The sequence below is a fragment of the Lampetra fluviatilis genome, chromosome 67 (genome assembly GCF_964198595.1).
Source record: "Lampetra fluviatilis chromosome 67, kcLamFluv1.1, whole genome shotgun sequence".
Lineage (NCBI taxonomy): Eukaryota > Metazoa > Chordata > Hyperoartia > Petromyzontiformes > Petromyzontidae > Lampetra > Lampetra fluviatilis.
The window spans coordinates 6,270,549-6,288,202 of record NC_136341.1 but is presented as its reverse complement, the minus strand read 5'-3'; the positions used below and the strand labels follow the sequence as shown (position 1 = coordinate 6,288,202).

Below are 17,654 nucleotides of genomic sequence, written 5' to 3'. Positions count from 1 at the left end.
GAGTCTCTGTGTGAGTCTCTCTGTGTGCGTCTCTGTGTGAGTCTCTGTGAGTGAGTCTCTGTGTGAGTCTCTGTGTGAGTCTCTCTGTGTGAGGATCTGTGTGCGTCTCTGTGTGTGTCTCTGTGAGTGAGTCTCTCTGTGTGAGTCTCTGTGTGAGTCTCTCTGTGTGCGTCTCTGTGTGAGTCTCTGTGAGTGAGTCTCTGCGTGCGTCTCTGTGTGAGTCTCTGTGTGAGTCTCTGTGTGTGAGTCTCTGTGTGCGTCTCTGTGTGTGTCTCTGTGAGTGAGTCTCTCTGTGTGAGTCTCTGTGTGAGTCTCTCTGTGTGAGTCTCTGTGTGAGTCTCTGTGTGAGTCTCTGTGAGTGAGTCTCTGTGTGCGTCTCTGTGTGAGTCTCTGTGTGAGTCTCTGTGTGAGTCTCTGTGTGAGTCTCTCTGTGTGTGTCTCTGTGAGTCAGTCTCTCTGTGTGAGTCTCTGTGTGAGTCTCTCTGTGTGCGTCTCTGTGTGAGTCTCTGTGTGAGTCTCTGTGTGTGAGTCTCTGTGTGAGTCTCTCTGTGTGAGTCTCTGTGTGAGTCTCTGTGTGCGTCTCTGTGTGAGTATCTGTGTGAGTCTCTCTGTGTGAGTCTCTGTGTGAGTCTCTGTGTGAGTCTCTCTGTGTGAGTCTCTCTGCGTGAGTCTCTGTGTGTGTCTCTCTGTGTGAGTCTCTCTGTGTGAGTCTCTGTGTGATTCTCTCTGTGTGAGTCTCTGAGTGAGTCTCTGTGTGAGTCTGTGAGTGAGTCTGTGTGTGAGTCTCTGTGTGAGTCTCTCTGTGTGAGTCTCTGTGTGAGTCTCTGTATGAGTCTCTCTGTGTGAGTCTCTCTGCGTGAGTCTCTGTGTGTGTCTTTCTGTGTGAGTCTCTCTGTGTGAGTCTCTGTGTGATTCTCTCTGTGTGAGTCTCTCTGTGTAATTCTCTGTGTGAGTCTGTGAGTGAGTCTGTGTGAGTCTGTGTGAGTCTCTCTGTGTGAGTCTCTCTGTGAGTCTCTGTGTGAGCCTCCGTGTGAGTCTCTGTGTGAGTGCCTGTGTGAGTCTCTCTGTGAGTGTCTCTGTGTGAGTCTCTGTGTGATTCTCTGTGTGAGTCTCTGTGTGAGTCTCTGTGTGAGTCTCTGTGTGAGTGTCTCTGTGTGAGTCTCTCTGTGTGAGTCTCTGTGTGTGAGTCTCTGAGTGAGTATCTGAGTCTCTGTCTGAGTCTCTCTGTGTGAGTCTATCTATGTGAGTCTCTGAGTAAGTTTCTGTGTGAGTCTCTGTGTGAGTCTCCCTGTGCGAGTCTCTCTGTGTGAGTCTCTCTGTGTGAGTCTCTGTGTGAGTCTCTGTGTGAGTCTCTCTGTGTGTGTCTCTGTGAGTCAGTCTCTCTGTGTGAGTCTCTGTGTGAGTCTCTCTGTGTGCGTCTCTGTGTGAGTCTCTGTGTGAGTCTCTGTGTGTGAGTCTCTGTGTGAGTCTCTCTGTGTGAGTCTCTGTGTGAGTCTCTGTGTGCGTCTCTGTGTGAGTATCTGTGTGAGTCTCTCTGTGTGAGTCTCTGTGTGAGTCTCTGTGTGAGTCTCTCTGTGTGAGTCTCTCTGCGTGAGTCTCTGTGTGTGTCTCTCTGTGTGAGTCTCTCTGTGTGAGTCTCTCTGTGTGAGTCTCTGTGTGATTCTCTCTGTGTGAGTCTCTGAGTGAGTCTCTGTGTGAGTCTGTGAGTGAGTCTGTGTGTGAGTCTCTGTGTGAGTCTCTCTGTGTGAGTCTCTGTGTGAGTCTCTGTATGAGTCTCTCTGTGTGAGTCTCTCTGCGTGAGTCTCTGTGTGTGTCTTTCTGTGTGAGTCTCTCTGTGTGAGTCTCTGTGTGATTCTCTCTGTGTGAGTCTCTCTGTGTAATTCTCTGTGTGAGTCTGTGAGTGAGTCTGTGTGAGTCTGTGTGAGTCTCTCTGTGTGAGTCTCTCTGTGAGTCTCTGTGTGAGCCTCCGTGTGAGTCTCTGTGTGAGTGCCTGTGTGAGTCTCTCTGTGAGTGTCTCTGTGTGAGTCTCTGTGTGATTCTCTGTGTGAGTCTCTGTGTGAGTCTCTGTGTGAGTCTCTGTGTGAGTGTCTCTGTGTGAGTCTCTCTGTGTGAGTCTCTGTGTGTGAGTCTCTGAGTGAGTCTCTGAGTCTCTGTCTGAGTCTCTCTGTGTGAGTCTATCTATGTGAGTCTCTGAGTAAGTTTCTGTGTGAGTCTCTGTGTGAGTCTCCCTGTGCGAGTCTCTCTGTGTGAGTCTCTCTGTGTGAGTCTCTGTGTGAGTCTCTGAGTGAGTCTCTGTGTGAGTCTCTCTGTGTGAGTCTCTGAGTGAGTCTCTCTGTGTGAGTCTCTCTGCGTGAGTCTCTGTGTGTGTCTCTCTGTGTGAGTCTCTCTGTGTGAGTCTCTCTGTGTGAGTATCTGTGTGATTCTCTCTGTGTGAGTCTCTGAGTGAGTCTCTGTGTGAGTCTGTGAGTGAGTCTCTGTGTGAGTCTCTGTGTGAGTCTCTCTGTGTGATTCTCTGTGTGAGTCTCTGTATGAGTCTCTCTGTGTGAGTCTCTCTGCGTGAGTCTCTGTGTGTGTCTTTCTGTGTGAGTCTCTCTGTGTGATTCTCTGTGTGTGTCTTTCTGTGTGAGTCTCTCTGTGTGAGTCTCTGTGTGATTCTCTCTGTGTGAGTCTCTCTGTGTAATTCTCTGTGTGAGTCTGTGAGTGAGTCTGTGTGAGTCTGTGTGAGTCTCTCTGTGTGAGTCTCTCTGTGAGCCTCCGTGTGAGTCTCTGTGTGAGTGCCTGTGTGAGTCTCTCTGTGAGTGTCTCTGTGTGAGTCTCTCTGTGTGATTCTCTGTGTGAGTCTCTGTGTGAGTCTCTGTGTGTGAGTCTCTGTGTGAGTCTCTGTGTGAGTCTCTCTGTGTGAGTCTCTGTGTGAGTCTCTGTGTGAGTCTCTGTGTGTGAGTCTCTCTGTGTGAGTCTTTGTGTGAGTCTGTGTGAGTCTCTCTGTGTGAGTCTCTCTACGTGAGTCTCTGAGTGAGTCTCTGTCTGAGTCTCTCTGTGTGAGTCTCTCTATGTGAGTCTCTGAGTGAGTTTCTGTGTGAGTCTCTGTGTGAGTCTCCCTGTGCGAGTTTCTCTGTGTGAGTCTCTCTGTGTGAGTCTCTGTGTGAGTCTCTGAGTGAGTCTCTGTGTGAGTCTCTGTGTGTGAGTCTCTGAGTGAGTCTCTTGATTGAGTCTCTGTGTGATTCTATCTGTGTGCGTCTCTGTGTGAGTCTCTGTGTGAGTCTCTCTGTGTGAGTCTCTGTGTGAGTCTCTGTGTGAGTCTCTCTGTGTGAGGCTCTCTGCGTGAGTCTCTGTGTGTGTCTCTCTGTGTGAGTCTCTCTGTGTGAGTCTCTGTGTGATTCTCTCTGTGTGAGTCTCTGAGTGAGTCTCTGTGTGAGTCTGTGAGTGAGTCTCTGTGTGAGTCTCTGTGTGATTCTCTCTGTGTGAGTCTCTCTGTGTGATTCTCTGTGTGAGTCTGTGAGTGAGTCTCTGTGTGAGTCTCTCTGTGTGAGTCTGTGTGAGTCTCTCTGTGTGAGTCTCTCTGTGAGTCTCTGTGTGAGCCTCCGTGTGAGTCTCTGTGTGAGTCCCTGTGTGAGTCTCTCTGTGTGAGTCTCTCTGTGTGATTCTCTGTGTGAGTCTCTGTGTGAGTCTCTGTGTGATTCTCTCTGTGTGAGTCTCTGTGTGAGTCTCTGTGTGTGAGTCTCTCTTTGTGAGTCCCTGTGTAAGTCTCTCTGTGAGTCTCTCTGTGTGAGTCTCTCTGGGTGATTCTCTGTGTGAGTCTCTGTGTGAGTCTCTGTGTGATTCTCCCTGTGTGAGTCTCTGTGTGAGTCTCTGTGTGAGTTTCTGTGTGTGAGTCTCTCTTCGTGAGTCTCTGTGTGAGTCTCTGTGTGATTCTCTCTGTGTGAGTCTCTCTGTGTGAGTCTCTGTGTGAGTCTCCGTGTGTGAGTCTCTGTGTGAGTCTCTGTGTGATTCTCTCTGTGTGAGTCTCTCTGTGTGAGACTCTCTGTGAGTTTCTGTGTGAGTCTCTGTGTGAGTCTCTGTGTGTGTCTGTGTATCTCTGTGTGTCTCTCCGTGTGAGTCTCTCTGTGTGAGTCTCTGTGTGAGTCTCCGTGTGATTCTCCCTGTGTGAGTCTCTGTGTGAGTCTCTGTGTGAGTCTCTGTGTGTGAGTCTCTCTTCGTGAGTCTCTTTGTGAGTCTCTGTGTGAGTCTCTCCGTGTGAGTCTCTCTGTGTGAGTCTGTGAGTGAGTCTCTGTTTGATTCTCTCTGTGTGAGACTCTCTGTGAGTCTCTGTGTGAGTCTCTGTGTGTGTCTCTGTGTATCTCTGTGTGTCTCTCCGTGTGAGTCTCTCTGTGTGAGTCTCTGTGTGATTCTCCCTGTGTGAGTCTCTGTGTGAGTCTCTGTGTGAGTCTCTGTGTGTGAGTCTCTCTTCGTGAGTCTCTGTGTGTGAGTCTCGCTGTGTGAGTCTCTGTGTGATTCTCTCTGTGTGAGTCTCTCTGTGTGAGTCTCTGTGTGAGTCTCCGTGTGTGAGTCTCTGTGTGAGTCTCTGTGTGATTCTCTCTGTGTGGGTCTCTCTGTGTGAGTCTCTTTGTGAGTCTCTGTGTGAGTCTCTCCGTGTGAGTCTCTCTGTGTGAGTCTGTGAGTGAGTCTCTGTGTGATTCTCTCTGTGTGAGACTCTCTGTGAGTCTCTGTGTGAGTCTCTGTGTGAGTCTCTGTGTGTGTCTCTGTGTATCTCTGTGTGTCTCTCCGTGTGAGTCTCTCTGTGTGAGTCTCTGTGTGAGTCTCCTATCCCTCCTATTCCTGCTCCTGATCCTATTCCTCCTATCCCTCCTATTTCTCCTCATATTCCTCCTCCTATTACTTCTTTGCCTAAATTTCTTCCTATCCCTCCTAATCCTACTCCTCCTCCTATTCCTCCTATCCCTGATCCTACTCCAGCCCCCCCACCCCCCACCCCCCGCCGCCGTCCCCGCCTGCTCTGTGCCAGTATCGCCTCTGCGCTCGATCAATCAGCCTCGCTCTGATTGGGTGCCGCATCCCCCCACCCACCCTACCCACCCCCACCCCACCCCCCACCCACGCCCCGCCCCCCTCCCTCATCGGCATTCCAGGCAGCGCCTCCTCCACGCAGAGCGAGACACGCGAGACCACGTGGGGCGTTTGCCGATTGTCATTTGTGTGTGGGGGGGGGTATGTGGGGGGTAGGGGGGGTGTGTGGGGGGGTGTGTGGGGGGGTGTGTGGGGGGGTGTGTGGGGGGGTGTGTGGGGGGTGGGGGTGTATGTGGGGGGTGGGGGTGTGGGGGGTGTGTGTGTGTAGGGTGTGTGTGTGGGATGTGTGTGTGAGGATGTGTGTGGGGGGGTGTGTATGGGTGTGTGTGGGTGTGTGTGGGGGAGGTGTGGGTGTGTGGGGGTGTGTGTGGGTGTGTGGAGGTGTGTGGGGGTGTGGGGGTGTGTGTGTATCTGTGTGTGTGGGGTGTGTGTGTGGGGGGTGTGTGTGGGTGTGTGTGGGGGGGGGGGTGTGGGGGGGTGTGTGTTTGTGGGGGGGTGTGGGGGGTGTGTGTGGGGATGTGTGGGTGTTTGTGGGGGTGTGTATGTGTGGGGGGGGGGGGTGTGGGAGGTGTGTGGGAGTGTGTGTATGTGTGTGGGGGGGGGTTGTGGGGGTGTGTGTGTGTGGTGGTGTGTGTGTGTGGGGATGTGTGTGGGGGTGTGTGGGTGGATGGATGAATGTGTGGGTGGGAGTGCGGGTAGATGAGTTGGTGGATGTGTGGATGGGTAGATGTGTGGGTGGATGTATGTGCGGATGTGTGGGGAGATGTGTAGATGTGTGTGTGGGTGTGGGGCTTTGTGGGTGGATGTATCTGTGTGTACGTGTGTGTGTGTATGATGTGTGTGTGTGTATGATGTGTGTGTGTGTGTATTATGTGTGTGTGTATATGATGTGTGTGGGTGTGTGGGCACGTGTGCGTGTGAGTGTCTGTGGGGAGCGGTGGGTGTAGTGGTTAGAGCTACGCTGCACTACGAACCCGGCGACCCGAGTTCGATTCCCGCTCACGGCCACCAACACCACCAGTGACGATTATCTGAACCGGGCCTCCCCTAGGTCGACTCAGCCTCAAATGAGTACCTGGTGCGGTGTGGAAACGTCTCTGCTTTATTGGCCTGGTCAAGGCCTATGAAACCATCAGTAGGCCTGGGCTCTGGGTTGTTCTTCGTGCTTTCGGAGTCTCTGACCCACTGCTCACGATCATGAAGGACCTTCATGATGGTGAGCGGGCCCGGGTAAAACTACGTGGCCGGGAGTCGGAGCCTTTCCCTGTACACCTTGGGATGCGACAGGGGTGTCCTCTGGCTCCCACATTATTTAACATCTATTTTGACCACGTGGTTCGTGAGGCCTTCAATAGCTGTACCGGAGGAATGTCCATCTAGTAGAGATATAATGGGAGGCTGATCGATGCCCGGGTGCGGTCAAGGGATGGCTCCCTATTGCTCAACCACGTTATGTTTGCCGATGATTTGGTAATTGCTGCTCATTCAGAGAAGGAGTTGGAGACGCTGCTGCTGAGACTGGAGCGTGCCACTACGAGGTGGGGCCTTACCATCAGCCCCAACAAAACTAAGCACCTGCATGGGTATTTTGTACCATCGGACACTCCACCCCCACATCTCCCAATCGGTGATGGGGCAGTTGTGGAGAGAGTGGAGAGTTTCCCATACCTGGGCAGTGTGCTCATGACCGGCTCCAGTTTAACAGCAGAGGTCTCACTCCGAATCAGTCGAGCGGCATCTTTTCATCGGTTGCATAACGCTGTGTGGAAGCTACCTGGTCTGTCGTTCCACACGAAGCTTGGGGTCTTCTCGGCCACGATCATTCCCTCTCCTCTCTACACTTGCGAAACGTGGACCCCCCTAATGGAACATCTGCGCCAGTTAGAAACATTAAGGCTAGCCTCCCTACGATTCATCCTGGGTTTGACCAGGCTGGATTGTGTGAGGAGCTCACACACAGACACTACACACACTCACACTCTACATACATACACACACTACACACACACTACACACACTACACACACTACACACACACAGACACACACAGACACTACACACACTACGCTACACACACTACACACATTACACACACACACCACACACTACACACACACTACACACACTACATACACTACACACACACTACACACACACAGACACTACACACACTACGCTACACACCCTACACACATTACACACACACTCCACTCACACTACACACACACTACACACACACACTACACACACACTACACACACACCACACACTACACACACACTACACACACACTACACAAACACACCACACACACACTACACACACACTACACACACACACTGCACACACTCTACACACGCAAGTCCCCTTTGTAGCCGTATATTCATCCTCATTGAATATAAACACCGACGCGTTCTGGTATTGATTGATTTAGCGATCTTGTCATAGCAAATGTAGTGGTGGTGGCGGTGGCGATGGTGGTGGTGGTGTGATAATGGTGGTCAAGATGATGGTGGTGATGTTGGTGATGATGGTGGTGCTGATGATGGTGGTGATGGGGATAATAATGGTGGTGATGGTGGTGATGTTGGTGGTGGTGGTGATGATGATGGTGCTGGTGGTGGTGATGATGTTGATGATGGTGGTGCTGGTGGTGGTGATGATGTTGATGGTGGTGATGATATGGATGGTGATGGTGCTGGTGGTGGTGATGATGTTGATGATGGTAGTGCTGGTGGTGGTGATGATGTTGATGGTGGTGCTGGTGGTGGTGATGATGGTGGTGGTGATGATGTTGATGGTGGTGGTGATGGTGGTGGTGGTGATGCTGGTAATAATGATGGTGATGATGGTGGTGGTGATGATGTTGATGGTGGTGGTGATGATGGTGCTGGTGATGATGGTAATAATGATGGTGTTGGTGGTGGTGATGATGGTGGTGGTGATGATGGTGCTGATGGTGGTGATGATGATGTTGGTGATGGTGATGGTGGTGTGGTGATGGTGGTGTGGTGATGGTGGTGGTGATGATGGTGTTGCTGCTGCTGGTGGTGGTGATGATGATGTTGGTGATGGTGGTGATGGAGTGAATGGTGGTGATGGTGAGGGTAATGTTGGTGATGGTGAGTCTGGTGAACGTGATAAGAGCGGCGGTGATGATGCTGATGGCATTGATGGTGTTGATGTTGATGGTGTTGATGGTGAAAATTACGGTGGTGGTGATCGCTAACAGCACTTTCCCCAACAGCATGTGCAGGCTATACGGGGGGTCTTTGTCTGGGTTGGTGTGGGTGGTGATGGTGATGGTGGTGATGATGGTGGGGGCTGTGATGGTGGTGATGATGGTGATGGTGATGATGGTGGTGGTGGTGATGATGATGGTGATAGTGATGATGGTGGGGGTTGTGATGGTGGTGATGATGTTGGTGATGATGGTGATGGCGGTGATGTTGGTGGTGAGGGTGGTGATGATGGTGGGGGTTGTGATGATGTTGGTGATAGTGGTGATGGTGGTGGGGGTTGTGATGGTGGTGATGATGATGGTGGTGGCGTTTATGGTGGTGATGATGATGGTGGTGATGATGATGATGTTGTTGGTGGTGGTGACGGTGGTGGTGATGATGATGGTGGTGGTACCGGTGGTGATGATGGTGGTGGTGATGATGTTGTTGGTGGTGGTGGTGATGATGACGGTGGTGGTGACGGTGGTGGTGATGATGATGGTGGTGGTGACGGTGGTGATGATGATGGTGGTGTTGACGGTGGTGATGATGATGGTGGTGGTGGTGATGATGTTGGTGGTGGTGGTGATGATGGTGGTGGTGACGGTGGTGATGATGATGGTGGTGGTGATGATTTTGGTGGTGTTGGTGGTGGTGATGATGATGATGGTGGTGGTGACGGTGGTGATGATGATGATAGTGGTGATGCTGGTAACAATGTTGAGGATGGTGATGATGAGGATGATGTTGGTAGTGATGTTTAATGCGGTGGTGGTGATGATGATGGTGTTGATGATGGCGGCAGTGATGTTGATGGCATTGCTGATGATGATGATGATAATGATGACGATGATATTGATTTGAAGTGGTGATGATCATGATGATGGTGATGTTCCTTCTGGTGGTGATGGCACTGATGATGATGATTTTGAAATCGGGGGCAATGATGATGATGATGTTGATGCTGATGATGTTGGTGATGTTGGTGATGATCATCATTTCCATTCTTCCCCACCACTACAGGTCCACAGAGACGAAGCTCCCCCGTGTAGCCTCTAACAGGCTGTAGGGGCAAGTGCTGTGAGTAGCGAGTAGCAGCCAGCACCTGTGAAGGTAGATACAGACAAAGGTCCCCCGTGTAGCCTCTAATAGACTGCAGGGGCAAGGCCGCATTTGTCTCCCCAGTGGCGATGTTCACTGCACACCGCTACACCAGCTACTCGTTTGAGGCTGAGTCGACCTAGGAGAGGCCCAGGACCGGTTCAGATAATCGTCACTGGTGTTGTTGGTGGCCGTGAGCGGGAATCGAACTCGGGTCGCCGGGTTCGTAGCGCAGCGTAGCGCTCACCACTACACCCACCGCTCCCCACAGACATACATCCACACACAGTGACACACACACCACCACAACACGTGTACACACTGACACACACAGACACACACACTGACACACAGTGAAACACACACAGACACACACACAGTGACACACACAGTGACACACACACAGACACACACACAGTGACACACACAGTGACACACACAGACACACACACAGACACACACACAGTGACACACACAGTGACACACACAGACACACACACAGACACACACACAGTGACACACACAGTGACACACACACAGACACACACACAGTAACACACACAGTGACACACACACAGACACACACACAGTGACACACAGTGACACACACAGACACACACACAGAGACACACACAGTGACACACACAGTGACACACACCACCACCACACGTGTCTCCCACTGGATGTTCCTTCGTCAAATCTCAACATCGCCAACACCAGCAACAGCAGCAGTAGCAGCAGCAGTAGCAGCAGCAGTAGCAGCAGTAGTAGCAGCAGTAGCAGCAGTAGCAGCAGCAGTAGCAGCAGTAGTAGCAGTAGTAGCAGCAGTAATAATAGCAGCAGTAGTAGCAGCAGTAGCAGCAGCAGTAGCAGCAGTAGTAGCAGCAGTAGCAGCAGTAGCAGTAGTAGCAGTAGCAGCAGCAGTAGCAGCAGTAGTAGCAGCAGTAGCAGCAGTAGTAGCAGCAGTAGCAGCAGTAGTAGTAGCGCAGTAGTAGTAGCAGCAGCAGTAGCAGCAGCAGTAGTAGCAGCAGTAGCAGTAACAGCAGCAGTAGTAGCAGCAGCAGTATGAGTAGCAGCAGCAGTAGCAGCAGTAGTAGCAGCAGTAGTAGCAGCAGCAGTAGCAGCAGGCGTAGTGGCAGAAGCAGCAGCAGCAGTAGCAGCAGTAGTAGCAGCAGTAGCAGTAACAGCAGCAGTAGTAGCAGCAGCAGTATGAGTAGCAGCAGCAGTAGCAGCAGTAGTAGCAGCAGTAGTAGTAGCAACAGCAGTAGCAATAGCAGCAGCAGTAGCAGCAGCAGTAGCAGCAGCAGTAGCAGCAGGCGTAGTGGCAGAAGCAGCAGCAGCAGTAGCAGCAGCAGCAGTAGTAGCGACAGTAGTAGTAGCAGCAGTAGTAGCAGTAGTAGCAGCAGCAGTAGCAGCAGTCGTAGCAGCAGCAGTAGCAGCAGCAGTAGTAGCAGCAATAGCAGCAGTAGCAGCAGCAGTAGTAGCAGCAGTAGTAGCAGCAGTAGCAGCAGTAGTAGCAGTAGTATCAGCAGCAGTAGCAGCAGTAGCAGCAGTAGCAGCAGCAGTGGCAGCAGCAGTAGTAGCAGCAGTAGCAGCAATAGCAGCAGTAGTAGCAGCAGTAGCAGTAGTAGCAGCAGCAGTAGCAGCAGTAGTAGCAGTAGTAGTAGAAGCAGTAGCAGTAGTAGCAGCAGCGGTAACAGCATCATCATCAGCTCTATATCTACACTGGAGGTCCAATAATCATCATCATCAGCTCCATCTCCACAATAGAGGTCCAATAATCATCATCATCAGCTCCATCTCCGCAGTAGAGGTCCCATTAACATCATCATCAGCTCCATCTCCACAAAGGAGGTCCAATAATCATCATCATCAGCTCCATCTCCACAATGGAGGTCCCATCAACATCATCAGCTCCATCTCCACACTGGAGGTCCAATCAACATCATCATCAGCTCCATCTCCACGCTGGAGGTCCAATAATCATCATCATCAGCTCCATCTCCACATTGGAGGTCCCATCAACATCATCATCATCAGCTCCATCTCTACATTGGAGGTGCAATCATCATCATCATCCGCTCCATCTCCACACTGGAGGTACAATCATCATCATCAGCTCCATCTCCACACTGGAGGTCCCATCAATATCATCATCATTATCATCAAAATCCGCTCCATCTCCACAACGCAGGTCCCATCATCATCATCAGCTCCATCTCCACAATGGAGGTCCCATCATCAACATCATCAGCTGCATCTCTACACTGGAGGTCCCATCAACATCATCATCATTATCATCAAAATCCGCTCCATCTCCACAATGGAGGTCCCATCATCATCATCAGCTCCATCTCCACGCTGCAGGTCCAATCATCATCAACATCATCAGCTGCATCTCTACATTGGAGGTACAATCATAATCATCATTATCCATTCCATCTTCAAACGAGAGGTCCCATCAACATCATCATCGACATCGGCATCACCGGCCGCATTCCACGCGCAGATTTTTTTGCGTCTTTCCTCTCGTGAGCTTGCAGCGGATTCGATGAACATCTCAAATCACAATCGCACGCACACACAGACACACAAACACACAAACACTCACACAAAGACACACACACACAGACACACACACAGACACACAAACACACACACACTCACACACAAAGACACACACAGACACACACAGACACACTTACACAGACACACACACAGACACACTTATAAAGACACAGACACACACACACACACTCACTCACACACAAAGACACACACACACAGACACACGCAGACACACACACACAGACACACACACAGACACACACACAAAGACACACAGAGACACACAGACACACACAGACACACACACAGACACACACACACAGACACACACAGACACACACACAGACACACTTACACAGACACACAAACACAGACACACTTACACAGACAAAGATAAAAAATCCCCCATATAGCCTTAACAGACTGTAGGGGCAAGTGCTGTTAGCGAGCACCTATAAAGGCCGGCACGGCACAAGAGGGGGTGGGTGGCCAACACCACACCCGGCCGCCTTTGTCTCCCTAGTGGCGATGTTTACACATCGCACCAGGTACTCATTTGAGGCTGAGACGACCTACACAGACACACACACAGACACACACACAGACACACACACAGACACACAGACACGCAGCGCTTGCAAACACATTTACTCTTTATATTTTCAAAACCGAATGTTTTGTGTGTGTGGTGTGTGTGGGGTGTGTGTGTAGTGTGGTGTGTGGGGTGTGTGTGGTGTGTGTGGTATGTGTGTGGTGTGTGTGTGGTGTGTGTGTGTGTGGTGTGTAGTGTGTGTGTGTGGTGTGTGTGTGTGGTATGTGTGTGTGTGGTATGTGTGTGGTATGTGTGTGTGTGGTGTGTGTGTGTGGTGTGTGTGTGTGTGGTGTGTGTGTGTGTGGTGTGTGTGGTATGTGGAAGTGTGGTGTGTGTGTGTGTGTGGTATGTGTGTGTGTGTGTGTGTGTGTGTGGTATGTGGAAGTGTGGTGTGTGTGTGGTGTGTGGTGTATGTGTGTGTGTGGTGTGTGTGTGTGGTGTGTGTGTGGTCTGTGTGTGTGGTGTGTGTGTGGTGTGTGTGTCTGTGTGTGTGGTATGTGTGTGGTCTGTGTGTGTGGTGTGGTGTGTGTGTGCGGTGTGTGTGTGGTCTGTGTGTGTGGTGTGTGTGTCTGTGTGTATGTGTGTGTGTGGTGTGTGGTGTGTGTGTGGTGTGATGTGTGGTGTGTGTGGTGTGTGTGTGTATGTGTTATGTGTGTGGGTGTGTGTGTGTGGTGTGTGTGTGGTGTGTGTGTGTGTAGTGTGTGTGTGTGGTGTGTGTGTGTGGTATGTGTGTGTGTGGTATGTGTGTGGTATGTGTGTGTGTGGTGTGTGTGGTGTGTGTGTGTGGTGTGTGTGGTATGTGGAAGTGTGGTGTGTGTGGTGTGTGTGGTTTGGGGTGTGTGGTGTGTGTGTGGTATGTGTGTGTGTGTGTGTTGTGTGTGGTATGTGGAAGTGTGGTGTGTGTGTGGTGTGTGTGGTGTGTGGTGTATGTGTGTGTGTGGTGTGTGTGGTGTGTGTGTGTGGTCTGTGTGTGTGGTGTGTGTGTGGTGTGTGTGTCTGTGTGTGTGGTGTGTGTGTGGTCTGTGTGTGTGTGTGGTGTGTGTGTGCGGTGTGTGTGTGGTCTGTGTGTGTGGTGTGTGTGTGTCTGTGGTGTATGTGTGTGTGTGGTGTGTGGTGTGTGTGTGGTGTGATGTGTGGTGTGTGTGGTGTGTGTGGTGTATGTGTTATGTGTGTGGTGTGTGTGTGTGGTGTGTGTGTGGTGTGTGTGTGTGTGTAGTGTGTGTGTGTGGTGTGTGTGTGTGGTATGTGTGTGTGTGGTATGTGTGTGGTATGTGTGTGTGTGGTGTGTGTGGTGTGTGTGTGTGGTGTGTGTGGTATGTGGAAGTGTGGTGTGTGTGGTTTGGGGTGTGTGGTGTGTGTGTGGTATGTTGTGTGTGTGTGTGGTGTGTGTGGTATGTGGAAGTGTGTTGGTGTGTGTTGTGGTGTGTGTGGTGTGTGGTGTATGTGTGTGTGTGGTGTGTGTGGTGTGTGTGTGTGGTGTGTGTGTGGTCTGTGTGTGTGGTGTGTGTGTGGTGTGTGTGTCTGTGTGTGTGGTGTGTGTGTGGTCTGTGTGTGTGTGTGGTGTGTGTGTGCGGTGTGTGTGTGGTCTGTGTGTGTGGTGTGTGTGTGTCTGTGGTGTATGTGTGTGTGTGGTGTGTGGTGTGTGTGTGGTGTGATGTGTGGTGTGTGTGGTGTGTGTCTGTGTGTGTGCACATTTGTACTCGTTCAAAGCGCGTGTAGTATTCGTTCCCGCTGCATCTTTCCTCACCTCCGCTCGCAGAGACGTGCCAGCTCCACACGGCGCACGGCGAAGAAGACGTTCATGCATTATTCATGCGTGCATTATATAAACCTCGGCGTTGTGGTGGTTGTTGTTGTTGTTTTTCCATCGATATCCTCAATTAATAATTGCTATTATTTCACCACCACCAACCATCATCAACATCATCAATATCATCATCATGCCGTAGCTGACATCACCACCGCATGCATCTCAACATCGACACCATCACCGCCATCACCACCACCATCATCATCATCGCATGCAATCACATCATCACCACCACGACCACCATCACATCACCACCATCACCGTGACGCTCACCATTGTAATTCACCGTAGCAAAAGCGTCCATGGACGCAGTCACACAATTATGAAATGGACTGCGAAGAAATTCCAGTCGCGTGTGTTAAACGACGAACTGCTAATCATCAGCATGATAATACTAACAATAGTCGTCTAATTGTGTGCGTATTTCTAGAGTGAAAATTATTTGGGAGAAAAAAAAAACAACCCGAAAGGAATAATCCTACACGGTATAGCGGACGAGATGTTCCGCAGCCATTTGGAATATTTTAGAATATTCTCTGTGTGTGTGTGACTGTGTGTTTGTGTGTCTGTGTGTGTGAGTCTCTGTGTGTGTGAGTCTCTGTGTGTGTGTCTCTCTCTCTGTGTGTCTCTCTGTGTCTCTGTGTGTCTATGTCTGTGTGTCTCTCTGTGTATCTCTCTCTATGTGTCTGTGTGTGTGTGTGTGTCTCTGTCTGTGTGTGTGTCTCTATGTGTGTCTCTCCCTGTGTGTGTCTCTCTGTCTCTCTCTTTCTGTCTGTTAGAGGAACGGGGGGTAGAGGAGAGAAGGAGGAGGGGGGGGGGCTAGGGGGGAGATGGGAAGGGTCGGGGGATGGAGGGAGGGGGCTGCTTGCAGAAAGGGTGCGGAGAGCTAAATAAATAAATAATTACGTGGCGGCGAAGACGAAATAATTCTGTGTTCATGTCCTTATCCACCCCCCACACAATCACCCCACTCCCACCCAACCACCACCACCCAACCCACCAACACCCCACCACCCACCCCACCCACCCCACCCACCCCACCCCTCAACCCCCCACCCTCAACACCACCCCACACCACCCACACCCACACCACACCACCCCACACAACACACCACCAACACACCCCACCCACACAACCACACACACCCCCCCACACCCCACCACCACCACACCCCACACACCCACCCTCCACCCCAACACACACACCACCACACCCCACCACACCACCACCACACACACCACCCCCAACCCCACACCTCACACCCCACCACCCCACTCACCCCCCCACACTCACACCCACCACCCCCCTCACACCCCCCCCACACCCACCCCCACACACCCCACACAACAACACCCACCACCACCACACCACCCACCCCACACACCCTCACTCACCCCCACACACACAACCACCCCACACACACCCCCCTCACTCACCCCCACCAACCCACCCCCACACCCCAACACCCACACACACCCCACCTCACACACCCCACCACTACCCAACAACCACAACCCACCCCACTCACAACCACACAACACACACACCACCCAACCCCCCCCACACACCCTCACTCCCCCTCACCCACCTCCAACCCACACCACCCCCCCACACCCCCCCTCACTCCCCACCCTCACACCTCCCCCTCACTCCCCTCCTCACTCTCCCCCCCTCACCCTCCTCCCCCTCACTCCCCCACTCACTCCCCTCCTCCCTCACTCCCCCCCTCACCCCTCCCACTCCCCCCTCCTCCCCCTCTCTCCTCACTCCCCCTCACTCCCCCCTCACTCCCCCCCTCACTCCCCCTCCCTCACTCCCCCCCTCACTCCCCCCTCACTCCCCCTCTCCCTCTCCCCCCTCACTCCCCCCTCACTCCCCCCCTCACTCCTCCCCCTCACTCCCCCCCCTCACTCCCCTCTCCCCCCTCACTCCCTCCCCTCTCCCCCCTCACTCCCCCCTCACTCCCCCCCCTCACTCCCCCTCTCCCCCCTCACTCCCCCCTCTCCCCTCCCCCCTCTCCCCACCTCCCCTCTCTCCTCCCTCACTTCCCCCCTTCCCCCTCCCCCCCCTCTCTCCCCCTCTCGCTGTATTCCCTGTCACGTCCGTCCCAGTGGCAGTGCAGGATTCGTAAGCACGGCCTAGGAGACCGCTGCAATGGAGAATCCGTAAACAGCCATCTCGTTAACATCATCAACATCATCATCGTCACCATCATTGTAGTAGTCATCATCATCACATCAGCATCATCACCATCATCACCATCATCATCATCACATATCACTCATATCACATCGTCACCATCATATCACCATCATCACCATCATCAACAACATCACATCATCAACACCTCAACATCAACCATCATCAATCAACCATCAATCATCATCATCATCACAATCATCATCACTAACCATCAACTCATCATCACCATCATCATCACCATCATCATCCCATCACCATCACATCATCACCACCTCATCATCACATCATCACATCATCAATCACCATCATCACCATCATCATCACCATATCATCACCATCATACATCATCATCATCATCACATATCATCACCATCATCACCATCATATCATCATCACATCATCCCATCATCATCATCATACTCATCATCACATCATCATCACCATCATCACCATCATCACCATCACCATCATCACATCATACATCATCCCATCATAGTCATCTAATCACAATCATCACCATCATCATCATTACCATCATCATCATCATATCACCATCATCACCATCATCATACCATCATCACCATCAGTCATCATCATCACCATCATCACATCATCACAATCATCATCACATCACCATCATCACATCATCACCATCATCATCATCTCATCACATACCATCATCACCATCATCATCACATCATCACCATCATTACCATCATCATCACCACCACCTCATCATCACATCACATCATCACCATCATCATCACCATCATCACCATCATTACCACTACATCATCATCACACATCACTCATCACCATCATCACCATCACCATCATCACCATCTTAGTCATCATCATCACCATCATCATCACCATCATCATCATCACCCATCATTGTCAACATAAACATCCTCACCATCATAATCATCACCATCATCAATATCAATCAACATCATCAACATCATAATAAACATGGCCACCATCAACATCGTCACCATCAACATCATCAATGTAATCACATCATCGTGTTGGCTGATGATCATATCACCAACAATGATATCATCACATCATCATGATGTCATCATTATCATCATT

The 17,654-nt window shown here is 51.4% G+C and overlaps 1 protein-coding gene across 8 annotated transcripts in view; it reads right to left on the bottom strand.

Annotated features, from left to right (window-relative positions):
- LOC144952336 (neuroligin-3-like) overlaps positions 1–15,129 on the bottom strand; it is a 134,311-nt gene extending 119,182 nt beyond the window's left edge. For 3 of the 8 annotated variants that reach the window (XM_078882700.1, XM_078882702.1, XM_078882705.1), the window contains exon 1: positions 14,294–15,127. In XM_078882700.1, coding sequence (XP_078738826.1) covers positions 14,294–14,353 — 60 coding nt within the window. In that variant the 5' untranslated portion in view covers positions 14,354–15,127. Of the gene's footprint in view, positions 1–14,293 lie in introns of all 8 variants that reach the window. The other 5 variants (XM_078882699.1, XM_078882704.1, XM_078882707.1 and 2 more) reach the window with 5 other exon arrangements.
- Positions 15,130–17,654: the final 2,525 nt, after the last annotated feature.